The sequence below is a fragment of the Colias philodice genome, chromosome 15 (assembly GCF_061535455.1).
Source record: "Colias philodice isolate Cphi_HAF_F1 chromosome 15, ilColPhil1 Martin Lab GWU primary, whole genome shotgun sequence".
Lineage (NCBI taxonomy): Eukaryota > Metazoa > Arthropoda > Insecta > Lepidoptera > Pieridae > Colias > Colias philodice.
Genome location: NC_143100.1, coordinates 1,284,003 through 1,311,780, shown reverse-complemented (window position 1 = coordinate 1,311,780; position 27,778 = coordinate 1,284,003). Strand labels below are relative to the sequence as shown.

General features: G+C 34.6%; 1 protein-coding gene across 2 annotated transcripts; it reads right to left on the bottom strand.

Moving 5' to 3' along the window:
• Window positions 1–2,363: 2,363 nt before the first annotated feature.
• Window positions 2,364–18,849, bottom strand: Cnx99A (Calnexin 99A). Of its 2 annotated transcripts, XR_016316726.1 has the most exons (14): window positions 18,673–18,849; window positions 18,332–18,436; window positions 16,711–16,872; window positions 15,357–15,506; window positions 12,191–12,399; window positions 11,784–11,991; window positions 10,608–10,728; window positions 10,022–10,164; window positions 8,125–8,241; window positions 7,368–7,508; window positions 5,811–5,933; window positions 4,677–4,856; window positions 3,410–4,293; window positions 2,364–3,369 (listed from the first exon to the last, which is right to left on the bottom strand). XR_016316726.1 is itself a non-coding variant. In XM_089704279.1 (13 exons), exons 2-13 carry the CDS (start codon window positions 18,434–18,436, stop codon window positions 4,243–4,245), a joined length of 1,710 nt encoding a protein of 569 aa, XP_089560405.1. In that variant the 5' UTR covers window positions 18,673–18,849; the 3' UTR covers window positions 2,364–4,242. The 2 variants fall into 2 exon arrangements, 1 of the variants encoding a protein (XP_089560405.1); XM_089704279.1 differs by having other exon boundaries at window positions 2,364–4,293.
• Between the last annotated feature and the right edge of the window lie 8,929 nt (window positions 18,850–27,778).

Below are 27,778 nucleotides of genomic sequence, written 5' to 3'. Positions count from 1 at the left end.
CGGCGCCCGCAACGCTGAACATTTTTTTATATGTATATTATATACAATATTAAAACTACAATTTTTTCTATTTACATTGATTATATTATGAATGTTAACAAAAGCTGTGAACTAGTTAACTAGAATTCTGATTACTTTGGCCCTTTAATCCGTCAGTCCTCGGATCACAGACACAATAGAAAATCTATTGTGTCTCGGCCCGATCGGGCCGCTCGGTGGTCAATGGGTTAAATAGTAATAAATAACGTAAGTAATTAAAAATGTTTTTTATTGCTAAACCTTTCATTGATGAAACTATTGGAAAGAGTTTTAAAAATTTGTATAACTATGTCACAGTACTAGTTTTGACTGGTTATAAGTTTTGCCTGCAACATATATACAAAAAGAAACTGTATAATTTCCTTTTTACAATTTTTCAAGATATTAATTTTATTGGCTGCAAATGACTGTTTTTATTCAGACAAACACACAATGCAATGAAGTAATAGACTTCATTTACGCTTAAAGTTTCATTCATTTATTATTATTTATAAAATATATAATAATGCATTTAATCGAAAGTTTTTGACATGTGAGAAAATACCATAATTATTTCCAATAACATGAAGTCTACAATTAGAAAGTTTAATATTTTTGTCCAAAAACATGTGTCGACGACTGTACCCCATTTTACGTTAGTATGTAGAAGTTTACATTAAAATTTAATGGTTTTCTAAGTCAAAAGTCAAGCAAAAATTGGACTGATATTGGGCACTATTTCAAGTACAATTTTTTGAGACGTAAATTATACCTATAGCTCGTTCGATATTCGCGCACTGAGGTGAGTATGCTGGGCGTAGAACCTACGCCCAGCATACTCACTGAACGAAGCCTATAACTCCGAAGTTATTCGAGCACTGTTTTTTCTTTTTGGGCACCGTTTGGCACTATTTGGGAACTATTTTTTTGAAGTATGAATTATGTTTGAAGCGTATACAGATTCTCCGGACGGAGGTGAGTATGCTGGGCGAAACCTTCGTCCAGCATACTCATCGAACTATGGCTATAACTTCGCAAGTACAAGAGCACTATTTTTTTCCTTTGGGCACTATTTAGCACTATTTCAGAACAGTTTTTTGACATTCATGAAATATCAGGATTCCATGGTGAGTTGTGGTGAGTATGCTGGACGAAGGGACACTTCGATAGGCCTATGTACCAGAACCGCTGTGAGGTATAATAATATGTACCGAGAAGGATAAAAGTACTGTGAATATTGCTCTATTAAAAAAGACGGGTTGCACTCGCTAAAGAAGTTTTCACTTCAAAAATAATGGAATATAATGTGAGAACTCAGTTGGACATATTTTTTAGTGTAGTTTCTACAAGGTTTATAGGTAAGTAATGCTCAACTCATCGAGAAAGTTGAAACATACGTTCAATAACTACCTATTTCCTTATTAAACATTTTTATTATTAGATATTTCTGTAATTTATCAGCTGAATCCATTCATAATACTCGTGAAATACTTGGTTAATGGTTCGCGTTGTTAATGCATTCTTTTACAAGTTATTAACCTTTCATTGTACTCAACGAGTAACATTCCATAAAACTGTTTTTTAACCTATTTTAATATTAAATGCGTAAGTTATATCTGTAACTTTTTTATGCATTATTCGTTAAAGGTTTTGGATAAATTTTGCTATGTTGGAAAATTGAAAACATACCTTGATATTTTAATTAAAGATTTACATTCAATTTAAAAGTACTTTTGTCAATTTTTTTGTACATTCGGGACAATAAATACAGCGATGTAAGTGACGCATCTTTTTGTTAATCTTTGACATAGATTTAGGTCGATTTGAATGGGAGTCTATTTCGCAGTACGCACACTCAACACCTTGCATTGGTACACACATAGAATAAATTTAAACAAATATTACCTAATTTAAAAAACGTTATTTGTTCAATATAAAGTGAGTCACACTAGAACAAGATTTCATTGCTCGGTTCTATAGGCTCTATGTTTTTTGATGAAATTAATTTTATATGAATGTTTAGAAATTAAATGGAATAGCAATTGGTTTCCTGTAAAAAAATAAAAAGAGAACCTCAGCCTTTCTAAAGTCGGTTAAATATCGATAACCTGCAGAATGGAATGGGTTCATACCTCATAGGCTTTTGTGTTATAAAAAATATTTGTATTTTTTTATTTCTTCCTAATTTCATTGTCAAAAATAATTTCCGGAATAGATTTGGGTAATTCCGTTCAAATTTTAAGTTAATATTTCTATATTCCGTTTAATAATTCACATTGTTCAATTAAATTATATGCACTTCCTCAAATCAAATGGGTCGATTAGGAAATAAATAAAACATACCATTATAAATAATTTATTTATTAATGTAAATTACAGTCCATTAACTCGTACCTATCACACAGTACATACATAGCTGAATACAAATATTTCGTGTTTTGTTTCTTGGCTATAGAATACTCTTTATACATATTATAATAATAATGAAAACAAAATCATATTTTATCAAATTTATTACAATTATCATATAACACCAGGTTGTACAAATTCGTACATAGTATGAAATCAAAATAAAAAGAAGATTGCCTTCAGAATAAAGAAAACAATGTATATTTTTGGAAAGTTAAACGAACAAAGGTATATAGAGTAAGCATGAAGAAAGGCATCTTTGCACGAATTTGAACAATCCTCTTTCTTTGGGAAATGCATTGAATAACAAAACATAGACAATATTCAGTTAAAACCAAAGAAATACTTCACATACAACCGCTTCTCTCGCTTACCTCAGCTTTAGACGTAGTAAATATACATTCACCTATGATATTACCTATAATATTATAATATACTGACGTACACGCTGTACTTAAAAGCAATAAATGCTATGAAGAAAATAAATTAACAAGAATAATTTATATATATTAAGCTTAAATATTTCAAGACGGTATGGAGAAAATATTATGTTAAAACTATAGTTTAAACAATAAGTGTTGTTTTTAAGACATGTTATCTTCACAACGGTCGGCGAACGACTGACGTAAAACTAGTCAAATGGTCCTAAAGTTTACAAGTAAAATCAGCAACTGTCCAAACTATAGTTTTGAACATATTTTTACTAGCAACATTTAAAAATTAAATCTACTTGAACACACATAAAATATCAATGAATACTTTTCTCGAACGGAGAAGTCAAAAAAATATAATAAATTATGAAGATGTAGTATTTTAATTGGTCTCTGCTAAGTTTTGGAGGTGTTATATCATATTTCGAGAACTTAAAAGAAAATATTAGAATTTGGAATCGATAATTATTTTAAAACCCTGGAATTATGATCTAATTATAGAGGTGGGGATCTAATTATATGTTGATTGAAAATTAAACCAAAGTTTACACATATGTCGTTTTAATAAACCTCGTTTTACCGATCTGTTAAAACGTGAAAAGATTCGACTAGTGGTTAAATTAGTATTTCATCTATTTGTTTTTGTTATTATTTTTAACCACCTCTATCTATCGCCTACCTTGTTCAAGAATCAAAGGGACTTTAGTGTTTCTTTGGTAGACATAAAAATAATTAAATATAATATGCATTTTATTGGAATATCTTAAATACTTCATGCTGTGGAATAGTTATAAAAAATTTAAGACATTTGGTATTAGAATTTTTTTTTTTATTTGTTCAAAAAACTCTACATCGAAAATCCACAAAAATCTATTTATTAAGATAATTATAATATTGCAAGTATATATAAATGATATATATCACTAAATACAGTCTACCAAACAGCTTAAACACCTAAGCAAAGTAACCGCTCCCTTGATTAGGAAAAATTAAATTGCGTTTGAACTAAAATTTAAAACTAATATCGTGCCATCTCACTCTAACGTGTGGATATTACCGCGATAGAGAGAGACGACACGATTATTTTTAATTCGCCATTTTGGTTCACACGTTTGCTACCTAAACATTAATACGCATCGTTTGTTGATAGAAAGACATCAAAAATATGTTTTTTATTGAAGTATTTTCTTAGAAAAATCCTATTTAGTGTGATTGAAAGTGAAAATCTTTAAATCGTATATTAAGATTTTCTTTGAGTGTAAAATATCTACCTAACTTTTCATTGCAACACCATCAAGACATAAATTTAAATGTTTTTTTTTTTATTATTATATTTGATGATATTTCCGACATATTGATCAACAAACGACAGCAGTCCATTGATTTACTCCTTACGTGGTTTCCTCTTCCTGTGACCGTCGCCGCCGCCAGCCGCCTTAAAGATAATTATAAAATAAATAAATAAATATTATAAAAATACCAAATATTTCGTAACAGTAATAATAACAAGATACAGCGCGTAAGTATTATCATATTTACTTCATCTATAATATGTTCTTAGTTTTAAACTTTTTGCGTGTGTGTATTTTATGTTCAATCAAATAGATGGCGCATTTTCTTTCTAAAGAATAGTCTACTATGCGGGGAAAGCCACGGGCAACAGTTATTCACTACATATTATAAAACAAAGTCCTCCGCTTTCTATCTGTTCGCAAAAAATTCAAATTTCGTCGATTTTTACTCTGTTAAAATATGTAGTTCATAGTTCCCAATAAAGGTAGTTTTCAACAAAGCCGCAATAAATATCCAATAACATACCTCAGCGACCTCCTCCACGGCTCCCTCAAGATCCGCCTTCCCTCCCCTCTCCTTGGGCTCCTCCTCCCCGTCCGACTTCCCCTCCCCATCCCCATCTCCATCCCCCTCCCCCTCCCCATCCCCGTGAGGATCATCCTCGACTAGCGCGTCGGTCTTCTTTATTTCCGCGTCTGTGTCTTGCTGCGATTATCAATATAAAAACATTATGTTGTGTACAAGATAATTATGTATGTAGTGGTTTATTAGAATATTTTTTCTGTATGTGCCCTATTTTGGTCAAAATTAATTGTTCATATTATGACAATGACGTATCGAACTGTTATATATCAGAAGCGCCACTGTTTACCATATTATGTTCTTTTATACGTAATTTTATGTTCTTAAATTATAAGTGATTGTATGGTAAAACTTACAGACTTTACTATCAATCGTGAAAGAATACGTTTTTTGACCGTTGACTTCGAATCATGGGAAGTTGGAAATAACTAAGAGAAAATGAATATCTGGAGCACTATCATCTTTATATTATAAGACACTTATTCCACTTACCATATCGTCCAAATAATCTAAAGCTTATGTTAAAATTACATTGTTATTATTAACGCGGCAGAAGCTGTTAACTTGAACCCCAAGTTCTTTTGATACCTATATCAGGAACCAGTCTCACTTCACACTAGATTTACCTTGTATAAGTATTTGTGTTGTAAATAAAATTATATATCTACTATATAAAAATAAGTCGGGTTTTCCTTCCTGACGCTATAACTCGAACGCACGCACGAACCAATTTCCACGGTTTTGCATTCGTTGGAAAGGTCTCGGGCTCCGTGAGGTTTATAGCAAAGAAAAGGTGTCTCTGGTGGCGAAACGGAGTTCACCCGGTTTGCTAGTTATTAATTTAATTATTAAGGGTCGATTTTTCAATGCTTGGATAAAACTTATTCGTCGAACAATGTATAAAACTACCATTTTAAAAACGTATTCTAATTGCCCGTATTTGACAGTTTACGTGACATTTTAATATTATCGTGTAATATTTTATTGGACGGATAAGTTTTATCCAAGCATTGATAAATCGGCCCCAATAGTTATTAATTTAAAATCAGATATCTAGGACCAATATTTACTACTCACCGTCCTAGGTCCACAGCACATATACGCAGTAACTCCGACCACAAGGAAAGACCCCACAATCACGGCCGCATACACCCAGGGATTTTCCCCGGCGAACTTTAGAGCTCGCTCCACTACAGATTCCTGTAATATCTCTAGCTTGATAACTACCACACGAAATAGCATAAAATGTAAAAAAAAATGTGTGCGTGTACTAGTGTACACACGTAAGAAGTGAAACTTCTTTATGACCTCATTTTTCAAAAAATAATTTAGTATATGCAACTTTACAGAAATACGTCGAATCACGCGTGGTAGGGATAAGAAAAAGATGGCGCGTAACGGAAAAATGTCACGCGTAACGAAAAAATGTTACACTAAATTTTTTTCCAACCCCGATAAAGAAGTTTCACTTCAAAAATAATTAGCGATACAAAACATTGTAATACAATGAACAATTAGACTTACAAACTCATTCAAAAATCAGTCTGTGGCAAAACTCTGCCTACGCGTGTATTGGGCAGAGTTTTCTAGTGACGCGTGACTGTAGTGCCACGACATACACAACCAAGAAGCTTATATCTAATACACTGGAGATTTCAGTATGAACTTGTAACAAGAAAATATGACCTTGAATGACGCCTGTATGTTTTTTTATCCCTTTCACACCTATCTTTGTTGGTGGTGAAAGGGATAAAAAAACATACAGGCGTGCAGGCAGTGGGTGTGAAAGGGATAGCTAGTTCTCGGCAAATTCTGACCAATCAACTATCGGAATAAAGTATAGGTATTTCTAGCATATTCTACCTACCCACGCTCATTTATCACCTACCCTTAAATACCACCAAAATATACCAAAGTTTACCACATTCTAGCCTACTTCTTAGCTCTCCTATAATCCCTCGACCCGCCATCAACATCCACGACATTCTAGCACATTCTAGCACATTCTAGAACATTCTAGAACATTCCACCATGTATTTCACCTCTCTAGACCTCCCCAGCAAGTACACGACGTACACAGTGATGGGAACCGCGCAGTACATCGCGTACATCGCCCAATAGCCCGGTTTATACTTGGTAGCCGCTAAGATGCGGCCCCAGAGCGTTTTCTGACCATAATATTCAATCATCATATGCAAATACAAACGTTATTGCTTAATTTGAATCCTTAAATAATTCGATTTGATCGCTGTGACGTCATAATATTATAGCGCTAGAACATTTAATCCTATTTTAGCCTTTTCTTAGAGTGAAATTAATTTTTGTTACTTTAGTCATCACGATTTTGGAATTCGGTTTTTTTTTATTTGGATTATAAAAGAAAAACGATTTTAAATATTGTCTGCATACCTTATAACACTTTTTCGTGTTAGATTGAATATATTTTATACCATTTTATAACAGATCCCTGACAAAGCGAAAAATTTCTCATATTTTATTCTATTTATACACAAGAATTTAATTTTGAACAAATGATTTGTTATTTGCTTAGTAATTTTAAAACTCACTTTATAGATATCGAATATTTCACTATTTACCAATAAGATTAAATAATAATATTAGAAATTCACTCACCGATTGACTAGTAATTCTATCTCTCTTCAATGCGTATGTTTGTTTGGCCCATTCCGCTGCAACGGCTTCGTCGTCCGTGATGATCAGATTGTCGAATAACAGTTGGGGTGACATCGACCAGAGTTCGAATCCGACGGCCGTCTGAAATTTTGAAATATTTATAATTATGTGTCAATAGTTAAAATAATCGTTTTTGAAACATTTTTTTTTTATATTATAGGAAGGCAAACGAGCAGATGCACTGCCTATAGAGACGACCATAACAGAAGTTAGGGATGTTGCCTACCAGAATAGGATTAGGGAGAAAACGGAATTAAATATAAAGCGGAAGCTATCCGTGGATTGGGTAGCAGCGGAAATTCCCGCTATAGCCTATATATATGTATATTATAATTTTGGTGTATATTGACTACTTAGGTTATATTTAACTAATGCTAATAAGCTTGATTTTGCTTTTATGTTTGTCTTCCTTCGACTAGTATTTTACCAACACACTTTTCCACGAATTTTACCAACACCACGATGTGATTTTTAATTTCCATTTTTAATAGGATATCTTTTTTACACATTTATAGTTTTAACAGTTTTATCTTCGTTCTTTAAAAGCAACAATTTATTTTTTCAACATGAGTGTAAAAAAGCTAAACCAAACGCTATGGAATTACCCTGTTAAGTTAAAAATAACCTGTAGTAGGCAAGTTCCCTGATATAGGATTGTGTGATTAAAAATAATCGACTATAGTTACAATATACTCACAATAGTAGTCATCCTGTAGGGTTTGTCGTCGTTAAAGTAGTGCGGGTTGGGAATTCGTCTCGGGGCCCACTTGCCGCGGTACTGCGGGTTGGGGACCAGTGGGGCGCGCCATACACCCTGACACATTTTGTTTTTGTTAATCATTTTCGTGATAAAACCTGTCCCATGTGTTAATCCAATTTACCCTCTATATGTGTGCTAAATTTCATTGTAATCGGTTCAGTAGTATTTGCGTGAAAGAGTAACAAACATACACACACACATCCATCCTCACAAACTTTCGCATTTATAATATTAGTAGGATAGGTTTCAAATGAAAATATAATAGTATAGTTGAATGTATGTAATGTATTGTATAAACTTCAATAAGTTTATGATTTAATCATTAGTAAATCCTATATTATGTAAGAAATAAATAATTAAAAAAAGTTATGCATACGTTTTGTGTACAGGACTTACTGTATAATATAATATCGCGATGCGAATGTGAATCACAATACTATATTACGTCTATTATTCTATAGATCTATCCCTTACACCTAATTAGAAATGAGTACGAAATTTAAATATATTGTGTACATAATATTATGTATTATATTGTAAAATCTAAAAAATATATAATTTTCCATCCATGTGACGTGCATGTATAAACATGTTAAATATTATACTTCGTATTAAATACTTTCAGTCTACACCACGTGGCTTTATATGCACGCACGCTTGTACGTATGTGTCCGTACTTACGCACGCTTGTACGTATGTGTCCGTACTTACGCACGCTTGTACGTGTGTGTCCGTACATACGCACGCTTGTACGTATGTGTCCGTACTTACGCACGCTTGTACGTGTGTGTCCGTACATACGCACGCTTGTACGTATGTGTCCGTACTTACGCACGCTTGTACGTGTGTGTCCGTACATACGCACGCTTGTACGTATGTGTCCGTACTTACGCACGCTTGTACGTATGTGTCCGTACTTACGCACGCTTGTACGTGTGTGTCCGTACATACGCACGCTTGTACGTATGTGTCCGTACTTACGCACGCTTGTACGTGTGTGTCCGTACATACGCACGCTTGTACGTATGTGTCCGTACTTACGCACGCTTGTACGTATGTGACCGTACTTACGCACACTTGTACGTATGTGTCCGTACTTACGCACGCTTGTACGTATGTGCCCGTACTTACGCACGCTTGTACGTATGTGTCCGTACTTACGCACGCTTGTACGTGTGTGTCCGTACTTACGCACGCTTGTACGTATGTGTCCGTACTTACGCACGCTTGTACGTATGTGTCCGTACTTACGCACGCTTGTACGTGTGTGTCCGTACATACGCACGCTTGTACGTATGTGTCCGTACTTACGCACGCTTGTACGTATGTGACCGTACTTACGCACACTTGTACGTATGTGTCCGTACTTACGCACGCTTGTACGTATGTGCCCGTACTTACGCACGCTTGTACGTATGTGTCCGTACTTACGCACGCTTGTACGTGTGTGTCCGTACTTACGCACGCTTGTACGTATGTGTCCGTACTTACGCACGCTTGTACGTATGTGTCCGTACTTACGCACGCTTGTACGTATGTGCCCGTACTTACGCACGCTTGTACGTATGTGTCCGTACTTACGCACGCTTGTACGTGTGTGTCCGTACTTACGCACGCTTGTACGTATGTGTCCATACTTACGCACGCTTGTACGTATGTGTCCGTACTTACGCACGCTTGTACGTATGTGTCCGTACTTACGCACGCTTGTGCGTACTTACGTACGTTTGTTTGTACGTACGTTTGATGAGCCTTCACGTGCATGTGTGTGTGTGTATTTGTTTAAATTGACGTGCGTATATGAACGTGTTTTCGTCTGTCTGTATGTGTATACCTTATAATTAGGATTAGGCACAAGCGGCGGGCTCCAAGCCCCACAGCCAGGTGCAGCGGAACACTTGGGGTTGTCAACGAGAGGCGCTTCCCACTCGCCGTCCATTTCGTCCTCCCAGTCCGATGGCTTCACCGCGTCCGGGTCTGTGCACGGATAAACATACAAGTTTAGCACATAGATGTACAGAAAACAACTATACTAACGATCACGCTAAAAAATTGTCAGAAGTAATCTAGTCAGTGTGTTATCAACTCTATTCTATATTAAAATTGCGTTGCACCTTGACAAGGTAATTAAAAACATTATTTCAACTCAATATTAATTATTGGAAATTTTAAATAAATTATTATATGTTTCAATTTTTTTATGCAAACCGAAACAACTTCATTTAATTAATTCATCCAAATATAAAATTAGATATCCTATATAAATAAATAATTATAAAGTTTAAACTGAATCAAATTCTAATATCCAAAACAAACTTTCAAATGATTACATCATAGGATAATCAATAATTGATATTTAAAATTCACGTGTAACCAAATGATCTATTTGTCTAATAACTTAAACATTTATTCTTGCTTACCAGGAATCATTTCCGGTTCATCATCGAGCCAACCTTCAGGTTTGACAGCATTGGGGTCCACGATTTGAGCCGGTGCTTCTTCGTCCCAGTCTTCTGGTTTAGTGGCTGTTGGGTCTACAATCTGTTATGCCAGAATTTATAAAATAATAATTAGTAAAATATAATATACAATTTTGACGTGATAACGTCTTTAAAATCGTTTTAGTCGGGTGACATGTTCAGAAACTTGTGTCACACCAAAACCTCACGAGCGCGATCGCAGGTATAACGAGAGAGAGACGGACCGATCTCCCGTCTCATCTCGAGCGCTGCCACCAATAAGACGTTATCACGTAAACATCTCGATCATAAACCTACTTTACAAACAACCAATTTTTTTTGTTTAAATGTTGCTATTAAAGTAGGGATCAAATAATATTTTAAATATAGTAGAAGGAAAATAATTAAATCAGGCAGTGATTCGCATGACTGAGCCAATCATAAGGGTGCTTTCCATCAATAAAGTGCGAGGATGCATAGTGAGGAATGTGTTTGTTTAAACCAATCATATCACTTCATTTAGTTTGAAGCATTTAGCCTTTGAATTGATACTATTGGTTCTTTACAAACACATTCCTCGCTACACATCCTCACAGATTGGTGGCCGCACTGAAGTAATATGGATGTCGCCGTCATCTGGTCAAATCTGCTATTTGATTGAATGACTAGTGCGTTAATTGAATGACGACCATCAATTACGTCTTTAAATTATTACAAGACTAGCGGTCCGCCCCGGCTTCGCCCGTGGTACCTACATGTTTAAACTATCCTATCTCTCAAGTTGGATCGAACTGCACATGGTGTGCGAATTTTATTATAATCGGTTAAGTGGTTTAGGAGTCCATTGAGGACAAACATTGTGACACGAGATTTATATATATTAAGAATAGATCTCCGCACGCGGCTTCGCCTGCGTTTTCAAAGGAAAACCCGCATAGTTCCCGTTCCCGTGGGATTTCCGGGATAAAACCTATCCTGTGTGTTAATCCAAGTTACCCTCTATATTATGTGTGCTTAATTTCATTGTAATCGGTTCAGTAGTTTTTACGTGAAAGAGTAACAAACATCCATACATACAAACTTTCGCCTTTATAATACTAGTAGGATTAAGATTAAGATAGCAATAAAATAAATTACCTTTTCCCTCTCATCCCAGTCCTCTGGCTTCTTGTCATTTGGGTCATCGATTTCCTCCGGAGGGTTAACGGGTGGGGTAAAGTCTTCCAAAAGGGAACCAGAGTTCGCTTCCTTACTATCTACATAGATTGTGAACGTGTTGTCTGGACGAATGACTAGTGTGTATAGATGGGGCTCTTTGTCTTTGTATATGTCGTCTAGACGCTGACTGGAGGAATAAATAGAATGTAAGTAAAAACAAGGAAATTGTCGAAGATAGAAAATTAAATTTTTAATGATTTTATAAATTAAAGATTGAATCAACCGTATTTATGAAAAATATTTTATGATATTAAATCACGCATACAAAAAATACATGGATTTCCTAACTTATTTATTAATTTCAAAGTAAATTATCTCTGACTCACGTGGGTTTTTTCGCATGTTTCTCTTCAATAGTACCATTCTTGGGGTTCTTGTGCCTAAAGATAAAGTGCAGCTTATTATCGTTTCCACACTTGTCGGGGCCAAACATAATAGTATATGGTGTTTGGTCGTGGAACTGTTTGAGATCGTTCTTAGTATTCACCCCCTGGGATAGTAGCTTGATGTACGCACCACCGCAGTTCTGGCCTTCCTGTGTAGGTAAATATTTATATGAATGATGTGTGTCATTTTTAGTTATAACTACATATATGTATAGGGCTGACATTTTGACGTGACAACGTCTTATAATTCGATATAGCCGGCTGCACGCACGAAAAAACATGACTCATGCGGCGTTACCTCGCTCTGAGGCGTTCCATGTAAGGCTTGAAGTGCAAGCGAGAGCGCGGAACGAGCGACAAAGAAGCACAATCGGACGTTGTCACGTTCAACTATCGTCAGTGAACCGACTTTACAGACAACCAATTTTTTTAAAACTCGTTTTTGATCTGACAATTTTATTAATTGATTAAAATTGATAAAAAGCATAAAGAGAATTAATATTGTAGAGATGGAAAGGCGAACGATAATGCTACTTGGTATCACATATAATAGACCAGAACTTAATTGGTTGATGGTTATGGCTTCAATAGTTATGACATAAGTAAATACATGAAACATATTCTTAAACTTTTTACATTCATCCAACCGTTTATCCGTTCAATGCTTTACCAGCATTCATAAAAACAAAGAAAGTATTTATAATTTTTTTTTTCGCAAATATTTGTACAAATTATATTTAGCAGGGAGTAATGATCTGTGTTTAAAATGCAGTGTCATATAGTAAAACACATAATAAATAATAAACACGTGGAATATGAACATGGCATACATCCAAAATTAGGATCGGAAATGTATCTTTATAAATACACGTTCACGTCATTGTACTCGTTAATGTTTACGATTCGGAAAATGCGTGTTTTATATATGTACTATTAAAGTGTAACGTTTTTTTAGTGTAAAAGATTTTTCATAGGCATTCAAAACTACTTTAAAAAAAATTACAGCTCCTCAACTAAACAGTTGAACCTATATTGAGGGCCCTTCTACGTCCTTGTTTTACGAGTTGGTTTTCAATGCAAATAAATTGATATCATACTTAAAAAAAGCCGAAATATATAGTAGCGTTTGTTTCATCTAACAAGGTACTTAATGAAATGATTAACAAAAATATCAAAAATATTTTCTAAAAATTTTATTAAACAACTAGCAAACCGGGCGAACTCCGTTTCGCCGCCAGAGACACCTTTTCTTTGCTATAAACCTCACGGAGCCCGAGACCTTTCCAACGAATGCAAAACCGCGGAAATCGGTTCGTGCATTCTGGAGTTATAGAGTCAGGAAGGAAAACCCGACTTATTTTTATACAGTAGATTTTCTATTTTCAAACCATTTATAAAAATTCAAAGTAAGACGCAGTAGGTACATATCTTGTATTTCACATACTTTCTAGAATGTTCTAAGCCGATAAGCCAATTAGCGCCGCGCTAACGTATGAACTATGAATGTACGTAGGCCACGTACGTATATTATGATGAAAGAAAACTGCGACTTACAAAAGAAAATTTGTTCAAAAATAGTTTTTATATTTTGGCGTGTACTGAAATATCTTTGGTTTGAAAAACGCTATAAATAATGCGAAGGAAGTTGTTTTTTGTTTTTTTCGCTGGTTGATCACCTTTTTTCTTCTGTTGGCCGATTTTACTAAGACATAATAAAGCTAAAAAACGACTCGTCAAATTTATATTTATATACTCAATTTACAAACAATGGCAATAGTTGAAAATAAATACATTATACATACCTACATGTAAGGTTAATTAGTTTCTCACATAGAAATCTAAATAACAAGACACATAGAAGTGCTATAATGTCATAATTCGTATGAAAACCGCTGTCGCCAAAATCAACACATTCAAACCGAAAGCTAAACAGTACACACAAGTAAACTATGCCTTTTATTGGACAGCTTGATTTTAGTGAAAACTAACTTATCTATTAAATTAAGCTTTTGAATATGTATCCTAACGCACGAATTTACGGTTTATTTTAGAATAACATCCCTAAGTATATGAGACTTTTTGCTCCAATACGAACAAACGTGATAATAAGAATGGTCGACTGTGTCATTCATAGTTATTTCGATTACTATGGTGACACTCGTAATACTTGTAAATATTCTTTAATTTTAAGGAAAAACGGCATTATTTCTAAAAAAAAATATTTTCCGATGAAATATTATTCCTTTATAAGTATAATTACAACTTGTGGAAGAATTTCCGCAATGGGAATTGCTGAAACACACCATGTATACACTCATAGGTCTCCAGAGCAACTGAACAGTGACGAATGCACTGGTGATGTGCAAATCACCTGAGTGGCGACAAGGTCACGCACGCTTACGACTTCTAGTGTCTTGTTATTTAGATTTCTATGGTTTCTCACATACTTATTACGGAAACTATAATCTTGCATTGGTTAAAAGCGAGAGTCAGTTAATTAATAATGACCCTGAATTCAAGATTAATTTTAACAGTTAACGAAAATTATAAGAAATTATAAAATTAGTTTTAGGGTTCATTTTAAAAAGAGATAATACAATATTTTTATATATATTTATACAATATTTTTATAAATATTGTATAACTACCCAGTACATATTATAAGGTACCAGGTATAATTACCCAGATCCATTTTTACACCCATTTGTTTGGTATTTTTTACTTTTAATTTTAATTTAATACAATGGTAACAACTAACAAATAACATTGAAGTAGCTATCTTTTATTTCATAGGTAATGGTTTGTTTTTTACAGTGTTTATTTATTTTAATATGAAGACATGAAAAACTTAAATTTTTTCCAAACTGTCTTTTTAACATTAATTAATATTGACCCTGAATTAATGAAAAATTACAAAAGATAAACATATAATTCAACAAATTTACAAATATAGTTTGAGCCTTTAGTTTTGAGGATCATTGAAATTTGTACATGGCAACATAAAGGACATAACATTGTGTCTCATCATCTTATAATTACATAAATAATATTTTACTACAGTATTTATAACTTTAAAGTATACTTAATTTAATTCTAATTACAATACCTGCATAGTGACTTCATACTGAACAACAAATGGTTTGTCTTTGAACTCAAACGGTCTGTCCAAGAGCGTAGCGATGGCCGCATGCTTGGCTTCAGTTGTCAAAACTAGACCTAAATCATCCTTGAGAAGTCGGCGGGATGGGGCTTGTATCTGAAAGTATATGTTATTAAAAAAAAAATTGGTAGTCGGTAAAGTCGGTTTACTGACGATAGTTGAACGTGACAACGTCCGATTGTGCTTCTTTGTCGCTCGTTCCGCGCTCTCGCTTGCACTTCAAGCCTTACATGGAACGCCTCAGAGCGAGGTAACGCCGCATGAGTCATGTTTTTTCGTGTGTGCAGCTGGCTCTATCGAATTATAAGACGTTGTCACGTCAATAGTTGTAGAATATTCAATAGGGATCTATGAGAAGTTTAAATATGAAAAGTACATCATATGATTGGTTCCTTAGTTCCGAGGTTCACACATGACGTCATGTAACATCTATATGCTACGGATCCTAAGTTTGAGAAGACTAACAAACAAAAAACAATATTTTGGTCTAGCACAACACTTCTCAATAATAATAGTTAAAAAAAAACTAAAAAACACGCTTTTAGTTAGGTTTTCTATAAAACGCGTGTTTTTTATTTTTTTTAACTATTATTTATTTTATCAAATTAGTGTATTGTCATCGGTCCTAAATAAATCTACAAAGTTTGAACGAAATCTGGCCGTTTAAAGTGGGTCAAAATCGCGCCCAAAGAAGTCGGTTACAAACATACAAGTGAAGCTAATATAAAGCGTGTAATAAAAATATATATGTTTGCGAGTTTGAATTTGATAAAAAATGCATCTGCTTGATACCCTACTATGGAACTTCGGAATTTTTTGTTAAAATTATCTGATATTTGAAAGCTGTTAATGGTAACATGTAAAGTATCTTCTTGTTATTTTTTCCTAAATTAACAAGTCAAAAGCCTTTCTTGAAAGAAAGGGAAAACATAATACAGTAGGCGCGCGATAATCCGGCGCTCGCCAATCCGGCACGCTCAGTAGTCCGGCACTTCGGGACTCAGACAGCCCGCTCTATAATCCGGCATTTTACATAGCTGAACGCCGGATTACTGAACGAAAACGTCATAAATGATGAACCTAATATGTAATTTTAATACTTATTTAATTAATATTTTAATTAATTTATGTATTTTTTTTATAATAAATTCAACTTAGGTACCATTTTAAATATGAAGTCTTATTTCCTATACTAATTCGATAATCCGGCATTTCCGACAATCCGGCATAGAGGAAAAATTGCCGGTGCCGGATTAGCAAGCGCCTACTGTATCATAATTAAAAAACAATAAAAACTCACCTCCCACTGCCCGTCATATTTAGCTATATTCTCGTCAACACCCTGTTTTTTAGCCTCAGATTTCACCCATCTTTTCTTGAAGGCAGCTTCATTGTCAAAGTGCTCAGCTAGATACACTTTCTTTGGGTCAATTTCTGGTGTCTGATAACCATCTTCTTCTACCTGTTTATACATAATTTTATTTATATTAGGGCCGATTTTTCAATGCTTGGATAAAACTTATCTGTCCAATAAAGTATTACACGACAATATTAAAATGTCACGTAAACTGTCAAATATGGGCAATTAGAATACATGTTTCAAATGGTAGTTTTATACATTATTTGACAAATAAGTTTTATCCAAGCATTGAAAAATCGGCCCCTAGACAGTAAAATTATATTTTCAATTAACATAATATAGTTCATGTTCAATTATTTAATAGTGCAATGCAATTTAGTAGTAAAGTTAAATGTTCGCTTATTTTCAAGCATATCATTTTGTATAGAAACTTTCAATATTTTAAGTAAAATTAAAGTGATGTACTAATTGTATACTTACTGACATTCAAAAGAATACTGGAAGGTTATCTATTGTGTATGTTTTTATTTAAATAAAGCTATTTTGTTTAAAATATTATAAAAATAATAAACACTTTGGGTGGTATATGTGTTGCATCTAACTAGTTTAATCAGACTTTTAATTAATAGTATAGGGCATAGGCTCTTTATTAAGTAGTGTTGTTTAATTAACAGTCTGAATGGTATTCAGCAATATCATTTGAATTTGGCTGATTGCCAGCTTTTTTAGGCTATTCCTATAATATTTAACATATAAAACAAATTGTTGTTTTTAATTTTTTGTTTGTCAACAAGTTTTAAATTGACAATTTTGTTAATTTCATAAAAGTTTAAATCCTTGAGACAGTAACAGTAAAGTGTACTCCTCTTTTGTTGAACTATTTAAGCATTGAAATGCCAATAATTTTATGGCCATAATGATAGTCGCCCATAATGCAGTGCTTGGATTGCGGGGCAAGTGGCAGCATGACATTATCAATAACTTGGTTGATCAACTCATTTGCCTCATTAAATGGCTGGATCATTCATGAAGTCAATTAATAGGTGCTGGTATAAAATATACCTAGGCTATCAATATAATCGCTGATTTAAACAATTTGCTGCGACACATACCTGATATAGTCTACTGCTATGTATAGTCTATACTTTGTTAATTAAAACTTCACTTAATGTGCTTGGGTGAGAGTTATTATAGAAAATGAAATAATTTGGGATATCTTATATATCTATCTATCTATTTCTATATCTTCTTAACAAAGTCAATAAACTAAAATACTATAATTATTAATTACTAGGCTAGTCACATATTTTATCCCAGTCTCTAAATTCTAATCATATCATATTGTAAATAATTCTTATCTGATTGTATGTTCTGTAGTTCTGTACCCAAAATGACACTTCAATTTCGAAATATTCAAAGGAAACCTTCGCTTTTTTAGAGGAAATAATATTTCTATGAATTTATTGAGATCGGAAGATCACTAAACATGAATTGTACAGAAAATCAAATTAAATAGTAAAACTGTATGAAAGTAGGTCAAATAAAAACACCTATATCTAACCTCAACAGTAACTCCATCGTCTGCATTTTCGGCCTCAGCATGAGCACACGTTGTTGCAACAAGCACAATAAATGCGCTTGTTAAAATAACTCTAAATAGAGCCATCTGTAATAAATCCGAACTGGTTATAGACAGCCACGAACAAATCGTAATCTAATTAAATAAATAAGCCGAAGTCCAACCGGCGCAGTACATACGTTAAATATAATATGAATTAGAGGCCGGATGAAGGAAGTTCTCAATAAAAACAATTTTAATAAAATAACGAAATGCACTTCCTTGCAGTGATTTTTTTAATTAATTGTAATTGTTAGAATTATGTATATTTTTAAATTACATACCTTGCTCTAAAGGAATCTTTAAACGCACGAACACATAAATCAATTTATTTCAACAATTGTTTATATTTATTAACGTTGAAAGTTGAAACAAACGAAATCTGAAAGCCGCAATAGATCTCAATTCTCAAATAATAAATTGGTTTCAAATTGAATTAAAGCATGCTTGCAGAAGTCAGTTTGTAGAATAAATCTATTTTCATTCGTTGTCCACCTATATTTTTACTCTGTGGTTTGCTTCTATTGGCTGTTTATTTAATACCAAGCCTGTTTTCACCAATAGCGATGGAACAGTTGTCCCGTGTCCGACAATCCGACATTTGTCGGTAAATGTCAGATTCAGTGACAAAGATGATGGTGAGTTTTTTAATTCGTATCTGGCAAGTTTAACAATACATACATAGGGCGTCTTCCGTTATGCACTGCAACCACTGCACAGTGTTATCACTGTAGAAAAATTCGTTCCGTTATGGACTGCCAGTATACTGCCGCAGTACCCTAGGGAAATTTATGACGTCATTAATCGCCGCCATATTCTACTGTGAGCAGTGAGCACTGGCGTTTTCGAGGTAAGGTACTCGCAGTACTTTGATCACGTGATCAGTCCACAGAGCAAGTAATATGATCAGTCAAAACCACTCGGGTGCCTAACGTCTTATACAAAGCTACAGTATAATCAGAAAATTTTAAAGTTCTGTTATTAGTTTGGATTAATAAATAAAACAATGGAAGAATTGCAAAAATTAACTTTATTAGACTGTGTTGAAAATGTTCAATACGAGCTGAAAGTTCTTTTTTATGAAAAAGTACTTACTTTTATTATATTATAAATTCAATTTACAATTAATATTAATTAAAATATTTTTAATTGGACAGTACTCCAAAACAGTTTATTTTTATGTTCTAGAAAACTTTAATACACTCATTTGAATGCTGCGTCAAAAAATGCGGCTGACAGTATACTGGATTGCGTTCCGTTTTAAATCGTTACCGGTATAAGAGCTATTACGCACTGTCGACCAGTCGCCGGCGACTCAGTCGCCGGCGACTGGACTTACTCCTGGACGACTGACGACTAATTGCGCAAGCCCCTATTTAAACTATAGTAAGTCACAGTCGCCGGCGACTGAGTCGCCGGCGACTGGTCGACAGTGCGTAATAGCTCTTACTGGCTATAAAGGAACGGCTTCACAGTATACTGAATTGACGTCACACCTTACAGTGGTCGCAGTGCATAACGGAATACACCCATAATGGAGAATGTTCACTAATTTTGATTATTAGCAATCCATATTCTCTGTCAAAAATAAATAATACTAGTGAAAAAATTACTTCGATACGTCAATTAGTTTCCGATTTAGAAGTAAAACAAGTTGTAAACGCCCGGTGATGGTGTGACGTCACACCACAACACGCTCAATCTGGCTCACTCAGTCCGCTAGCGATCGCGCGCCCGTGCCGTCGAAATTATTAAAAATGTCCAATCTAAATACCAGAAAATAGCTGTGTTTTACCTGAAAATAAAACACATATTAAATACTTACCTATATTTGAAGCTTACTTATTGAGAAGGTACCTAGCTTTTTCCGCCTATTTTCCCTCTCTTTCTCGTTGTATATATGCTATCTCTCTCGCACACGGCACACCTCCCACCAGGTGGCGCGGCCGGCGCACGATAATGTGCAGGCGCTTGATCTTCTTCATTGAGTCGAAATCCTCAACAGGTGGACGTTAAGTGTAAGCTTCAAATATAGGTAAGTATTTAATATGTGTTTTATTTTCAGGTAAAACACAGCTATTAAACACTTGACCGTAATTTGAAGCTTACTTATTGAGACCTGTTTGTTACCCACCTGGTGTACAATATATGGACGCCAATGTGAATTTGAATAGGTACATAAGTAATTACTTATTTCTTTATTTGAAAGAGTAAGGTGTGCAGATAGTATACCAATAAATCACACAAATTTTTATATTATTTATATTAACAATCCCAGATGAAAAGTTAATCAAATAAGAACCAAAAAGTTAATCATAATGATTAAAAGTATTAGAACTTATGAGATTGGTTCAAGCGTACCTTAGTTAACCTTTTGGGCTTGAAAAGTTAAAGTTACTACAATTTTCACTATCTTTAGCGTAAATCTGCGAAAGCGCCAGTAACGACTTTCAATTACGCATTTAGATGTTACTTACAAAATGAAGCAACAGCTGATCCCGACGAGGCAAAAATACCTCAAACTCAAACCTTTATTTATTCAATTAGAACTCTGTAGAAGCACAATTGAATCATCTTAACATAGAATTACCACCTGTCTCAACTCACACAGTTTTAACCCAACCTGCTACAAGCGGACAAGAAGAGAACTTGGTCCTTACTTTTGGGGTCAGAAATAAATTTAAAAGGTCACCCCTTGAATAAGGCAATAAAATATCAAAACAGGTAAACGGTTTTAATTATAATACAGATTTTTAACATCCAACCAAACCGTGCGGTATCTATTAATGTTTAGAGCCAACGCCACCAATCATAATCTAAACATGGCTAGTACTTTCAGTACAATGCATGAATTATTTATTTAAAACTGATAGGTCATAAACTCTGTACTGGAAACAAATATACTGAACTTAAGAGACTAAAATGATAAGGAGCTTATCTGTGTCCCAAAACTGCAATTACTACAGCCAAGTACGTTACTTTTAATCAATTCGGTTTTAAGATATAATTATGATTTACATCAGAACTTATATACCGAAAGCCTCGGGACTACATAACGTGACTTATCTTCTTATTCTTATACTTATATAAAAATGAATCGCAAAATGTGTTGGTAAGCGCATAACTCGAGAACGGCTGAACCGATTTCGATAATTCTTTTTATATTCCTTGAAGTACGAGGATGGTTTTTATGTAGAGAAAACGTAAGTACCACGAGCGAAGCCGGGGCGGACCGCTAGTTTATAATAATAGTGTTTGTGCACAACACTAGGCAGTCAACAGCTATATGAACGTCAGATAGGAAAAGAGCCAAATTTATCCAGTCAGTAACAAAGGATTTTAACTATAGTTACTTTATTCTAATTCAACCAACTGCTACTAGCTACTCCGTATGTCTTTTGGATAGACGGAGGCAAATAGGATTTTTATTCCAACTATATCATTTGATATTTTGAAAATGTACTCCACATTTTCATACCGTCAGAGTCATTTTGCAGATTATAGTGGTGCAGCACTGAACACTGTCTATTAGGTGGCTGATGCTGCTGACCGGGCCTTCAGTTCCGCTTTCCAGAATACCTTCACCCTTCTAGGTGTTACTACTACTGAAATAGCGGTACTCTATCGCGTCGTTCAGGTCTCTAACTGACATAATGGCAAGAGAGATTATAAGCTTAACTATGCATTATTATGTTAAGGAATATGGTGGGTTTTGAATACTATCGTCGTCTGAAAGTATCTCCTTTCGATTAACTGCATTAAGGATGCAGATCTGATCCCATCTTTGTTCCGTAGGAATGCTACGACAGTCTAAACGTTACACTGAACAAAGAAAATTGCCCTGAATATAGTCGGTTGTTCCAACATCCGTAATATGGCTAGCCTAAGGTTAGTTATCCCTTGATTGTGACTGCTACCAATGGAGGCATTGCTCTTGTGTTGTCCACAGTTGTGCGAGTGCAAAAATGAAGAACTGAGCTCGTGGGGAGCTATGTCGAATGAATCTGTGTTAAGATTATGACAGTATAGGACAGTTAGCTGTGGATGCGAAGACAGGACATTACTTTATTCATCCGTAAACACGCGAGGCAGCCACGGACAGCGATATAGCAAGAACTAAACTAGCAAAGTTTAGTTCGCTTACCAGACTTTGTCATGTTTTAAATGCAGTATATCCTCTGAATAGCATTGCATTTATGACTATTGATAAACTTAATTCACCCGTAAACACGAGAAGCAGGCACGGATAGCGATATAGCAAGAACTAAACCAGCAAAGTTTAGTTCGATTACCAGACTTATATTTTAAAAGCCGTATAGCCTGTACATTTCATTTATTGCCCCCCCCCCCCCCTCAAAGCAAAGAAATGAGAAGTCATTTGGCAGAGCTTTCTCGTTAAGGGTAGGGGTTCCAAGTAATATCTAATAATAAGAGGCTTTTGTTTGGAAAGATTGACTTTCCGTTATTTATCCTCTATCCTATGTAACTCAACAGTCAGTATTCTCAGCATTCGTTGAGTACTTAAACGTTTTACGTTAATAGTTGTATATAACTTTATTATACAATATAATAATCCTGGTGGGATGACAAAAAACTTGTCTAACAAACGATTATCCTAATCCCTCAGCGATTTATTGTTTGAGCCCCGAAGAAAAATCTCATGGGTGCAATAATGAGGTCAAATGGGTTGAAAAACGAGTCAAATAAATTGCCTACAAGACCGGGCAACTAAAATAGGCCTATGAGAGGTCAACTATACGTAATCAATCGTCATTTGTTACATTCAATCGCTTTGCGATTAAAAAATCTCTTCCGATGTTTGTATATGAAAATTGGTCGGCTAGTGCCATTTAATTACGATACCAAACATACCGTTGACACAAGGCTTGGTGACAATCCTCGAAACCACCGCCACAAATCATCTGCGAGATGATATTTGATCCGACTCGCCTTCCTTTGTTGTGATTAGGCTTTGCATTGGTAAATACAATTTGTTCAATTCCAATTTCCATAATTGGTAAACCAATGGTGGTTTCCTGATTCCTGAAGCGTAAACTTTTAGGATACGAAGTATCAATTTCATGCGCCCATTATTTGACGTATCTAACCTTTATTGTATTTTATTAGGTCATTTACTATACTGCCCACTGTGAAGTAGATTTCAAAACCTTTTTCTACCTACCTTAGAAGAGTGAAGATCCGATACGGTCATATCCAAAACTTCTTTCGTGGGTCCTCGTTGACAAAAGCAAATATCTATGATCATTTTAATGATCAATCCTTTGTATATTTGCACCAATCGCCATTAAAGCCCCGCGAGGGCTGATATATATTTGCACCATTTCCCCGTGGGGACGGTTGTTATCAAAGCCCCGCGAAGGCTGATATATATTTGCACCATGTCTCCGTGAGGTACTGTTGTAATCAAAGCCCCGCGAGGGCTGATATATATTTGCACCATTTCTCCATGAGGGACGGTTGTAATCAAAGCCCCGCGAGGGCTGATATATATTCGCACCATCTTTTCCGTGAGGGACGATTGTAATCAAAGCCCCGCGAGGGCCGATATATATTTGCACCATTTCCCTGCGAGCGACAGCTGCGCGAGGGATGTTTGTAACTAGAAATAAGTAGGGCCTGCCAAAAAATGCTTAAGAGACACCCTGCGAGGGTGAATTTGACCTGGCTAACCCCTGCGAGGAGTAGTGGCCACATTTATGTATTCTGCTTCGAGCAAGAATACACCTTAGTGCTAATATAAAAATAGCAGTAAATAATCATTTAAATAATATAGCAATTAACAAGGTCCTTTAACTTATTTTCCAATGTTAGCGACATTTAATAAATTCATAATTCAAATCAATTCACTAAATTTTAAAATGAACTTCGATTCATATTTATTTTTGTTCATGCAATCGATGTAACATTTAGTTGCTTTATATCCGTTAACATTCCTTACGAACGCAACCATACCGTCGTAGGACGTTATAATATTTAATTGCACAAAATAATCTCCACTCACCCGCAATTTTTTACTTTTTGTCAAGGTGTACAAGTTTATAATATTATTCTAAAACGTTAGAAGTGAATTGTAAATCCTTTGAAATAAGTGTATCTAAATCTAATTAATTATATTAAGATATCTCGATAATTATTATACGATAACCCTTTCAGCACAAGTTCAGTAAACCAAAGAATTTAATTGTAAAATTTTTGGTACTTACTCGTTTTAACAAAAAAGTTGCATCATTTGAACATAGGAAACGTAATTTTCAATCAAATTAGCCGTGTGTAATATGTCTATTTTCACATAAAAACGGATCAGAATAATACTCATAAAAGGACACGTATAGACTACGGATAGTTTTGAATGTGTGGAACATTCATGGTACGTATCTACTATACATGAGCGAATTCCATCATTATTCAGTTGAGCGGTAACTCCCGTACGATTTATAAAATAATATCACAACGTGTTCTGACATGTCGTGACTTCTTGGAGCTGACTCATCTCGTTCGATAATTTTTAGTAATAAACTATGATAGGAATTCCGAACCGTTCCTAGCGATAACGACAATGTAATAAAGTCGTAGCAATGGATTGTATGCCTGTAAAGCTTTGAGTTGGCTCATATCCATACTAAGTATTAATTGTAATTTTTCCACGAAAAATTCACTTGTACCCTTGTAATAAAAACACATTATTAAAAATGAAATAAAATATTAAAAAATATCTATATACAAGAGAGGGTATTTGATATATCATATCAAATAATCACAAAAGTAATATTAACGATTCGAGTAAAGCCGAACGGTAACACCGTTAAAATAGCTTTACTCACAGTATTAAAAATTCAAATATTAATTAGTACATATTGCATAATGAAATATTTCAAAAGAAAAGTTACTATTTCAAGTAAAATGTAACGGTTGTATCGTTAATTTTAAATATCTTTATTCATGCTATTAAGTATTTAAGCATATTGAAAAATAAACTATTGCTGAAGGATTCATTAAAAACCTCAGCATTTTAAATAAAGTCCAACGATTATACCGTTGACTTTAAAGATTTTTACTCATTTTTAAGTAAAATATTATTAGAATAGATGTAAAAATAACTCACTGTACCGATCCGACGGGATACACTTTTTAACACTTTTAGCACTTGCTTTAAGCAATACTTAATACTTAATAGCACCAAGGTTGTAGTCTTGTAGACAACCTTCTCGCGGCGGAAGCTAGACGCCAATGAAGAAGATCAAGCGCCTGCACATTATCGTGCGCCGGCCGCGCCACCTGGTGGGAGGTGTGCCGTGTGCGAGAGAGATAGCATATATACAACGAGAAAGAGAGGGAAAATAGGCGGAAAAAGCTAGGTACCTTCTCAATAAGTAAGCTTCAAATTACGGTCAAGTGTTTAATCATGTGTTGTTCCTAAATGTAAAAATACAACTACCAATTCACCGGTCCACCGGATAAGTTGTTTTTTATAGTTGCAAAGGACGTAAACAAAAAATGGTCAGAGGTGCAAAACCTATGGTGTCAGAATTTTCCGTGTTCTTACATAGTACTACATATTATAATATTTTGAGAACATTGCAGCTGTTTTGTGTTATCCTTTGTTTTCTATACAAGTTTTAATCTATAGGTACTAGATTGTGCTTCTGCTCTGCTCGTATGGGCTAAGTATAGGTAGATGGCTAGTAAGATTTTTTCTTGTTTTAAGTTGAGAATGATATGGAGAACTATACTAAAATATAAGTTGGTCGGGAGAAGAATTAAACAAAAACAGGGTATAGTTCCACACAAAGTCAAATGTCAACAGGAAAATGAAGATAAACCTCAGAGATCAGCAGTGCAAAAACGCAATCGTATAGAATATTTTGAGAAACTATTAAATAAAGATGAAACTTTGGCATGACTGTTATTTTATTAAACGAATAATAATTAGTAATTACTATTATTGGACTATTAACGAATTTCGCGGATGAAAACCCATCAAAATACTGCGCAAGCTATAACACCTACTACAGCGCTGCCGACTTGATACTAAGCGCGGGGGCGCGGCCGCGCGGCGCGTTGTGACGTGACGTCACAAGCGGTCACGTGACTATTAGCGGGACTCGATATTTTTCGAAACTTTGAATGCGTATAAAATCAAAACTACTTGGTATTTTTGACTACGACAAAAACTAGTGTATTTGTATACATACAGGCTTTACTGAGACACAATTTCAAGGGATTTGGCATACCTAGTAACATTCTTCATTATTGTGAATTTATTGAAATTTGAAATCAATTTATATTTTATACTAGCGGTCCGCCCCGGCTTCACCCGTGGTACATGTTTACGTTTTCTCTCTTACGTTTTCTCTTCTTCATAAAAACCATCCCCGTACTTCAAGGAATATAATAAAAAAAGAATTATCGAAATCGGTTCAGCCGTTCTCGAGTTATGCGCTTACCAACACATTTTGCGATTCATTTTTATATTGGTTAGGGAGCCAGGTGCAAATTTGGTTAACTATTTCCTCTCAAGAGATAATTCGTCAGACGCATGAGAGTATAGTATTATAAAGCCTCGTGAACGTCAGCTGGTGCTCGGTTGGGGGGGTGAGCGATTGTAGCCTCCCACGCACATAGGAAAAAAAATACATTCATTCATTCATTTCCTCTCAGCTAAAAATTTGTCAAATTGTAGCTAACCCAATATCTCAACGAAAAAAAATAGTCAGCTGGTTACAACATGGTGTATTATACGTCAGCTGGTGTCTCGAACATGAAAGTTAAATTTAAAGAAAAATTTATTTTCCGTTATTTCCTCTCAAACAAAAATTTACCTGATGATAGCTTATATGTAACTGTGGATAAATATATATGTCAGCTGGCTGTATCTTGGTGGAAAAACCGTCAGCTGATACGGGAGGCTACAACCGCTCTCCCCCCCAACCGAGCTCCAGCTGACGTTCACGAGGCTTCATAATACTATACTTTGATGCATTTTACTAATTACCGCTTGAGAGGAACTTGGTCATAAAATCTGCTGCTGGCTCCCGGACCATATATAAGACAAGAAGATAATAATATAGATTGCATTGAAATTTTTTATTTTTTCTTATAATATTAAGGGATACAGGTGACTGCGGTATAGGTATTGAGAACTTATTTTTCATCGTTTTAACTATATGAATATACAACTTAGAACTTTATATAAACAAATCAACCTTTTTAATTTTACCCTATTTTACCTATCTAGGTGAATTTTTTTTAGGTACATTCGTATTTCTCAATTTACTTTAATCGAAAAAAGAAATAACGAGAGTTTGATTATAAAGTAAATAATGAATAAATAAAAAAAAGACGTGTGGCACTCGGGGACTGCCGCTGTAA

What these genes read in the sequence shown, in the direction of transcription:
- Cnx99A (XM_089704279.1), bottom strand. Translation starts at nt 18,436, where the DNA reads ATGGCTCTATTTAGAGTTATTTTAACAAGCGCATTTATTGTGCTTGTT. An exon ending in ACTGGGATGAGAGGGAAAAG is followed by an intron (nt 10,729 to 11,783) that starts GTAATTTATTTT and finishes CTGGCATAACAG; the next exon opens with ATTGTAGACCCAACAGCCAC. An exon ending in CCGTGGAGGAGGTCGCTGAG is followed by an intron (nt 4,294 to 4,676) that starts GTATGTTATTGG and finishes ATTATCTTTAAG; the next exon opens with GCGGCTGGCGGCGGCGACGG.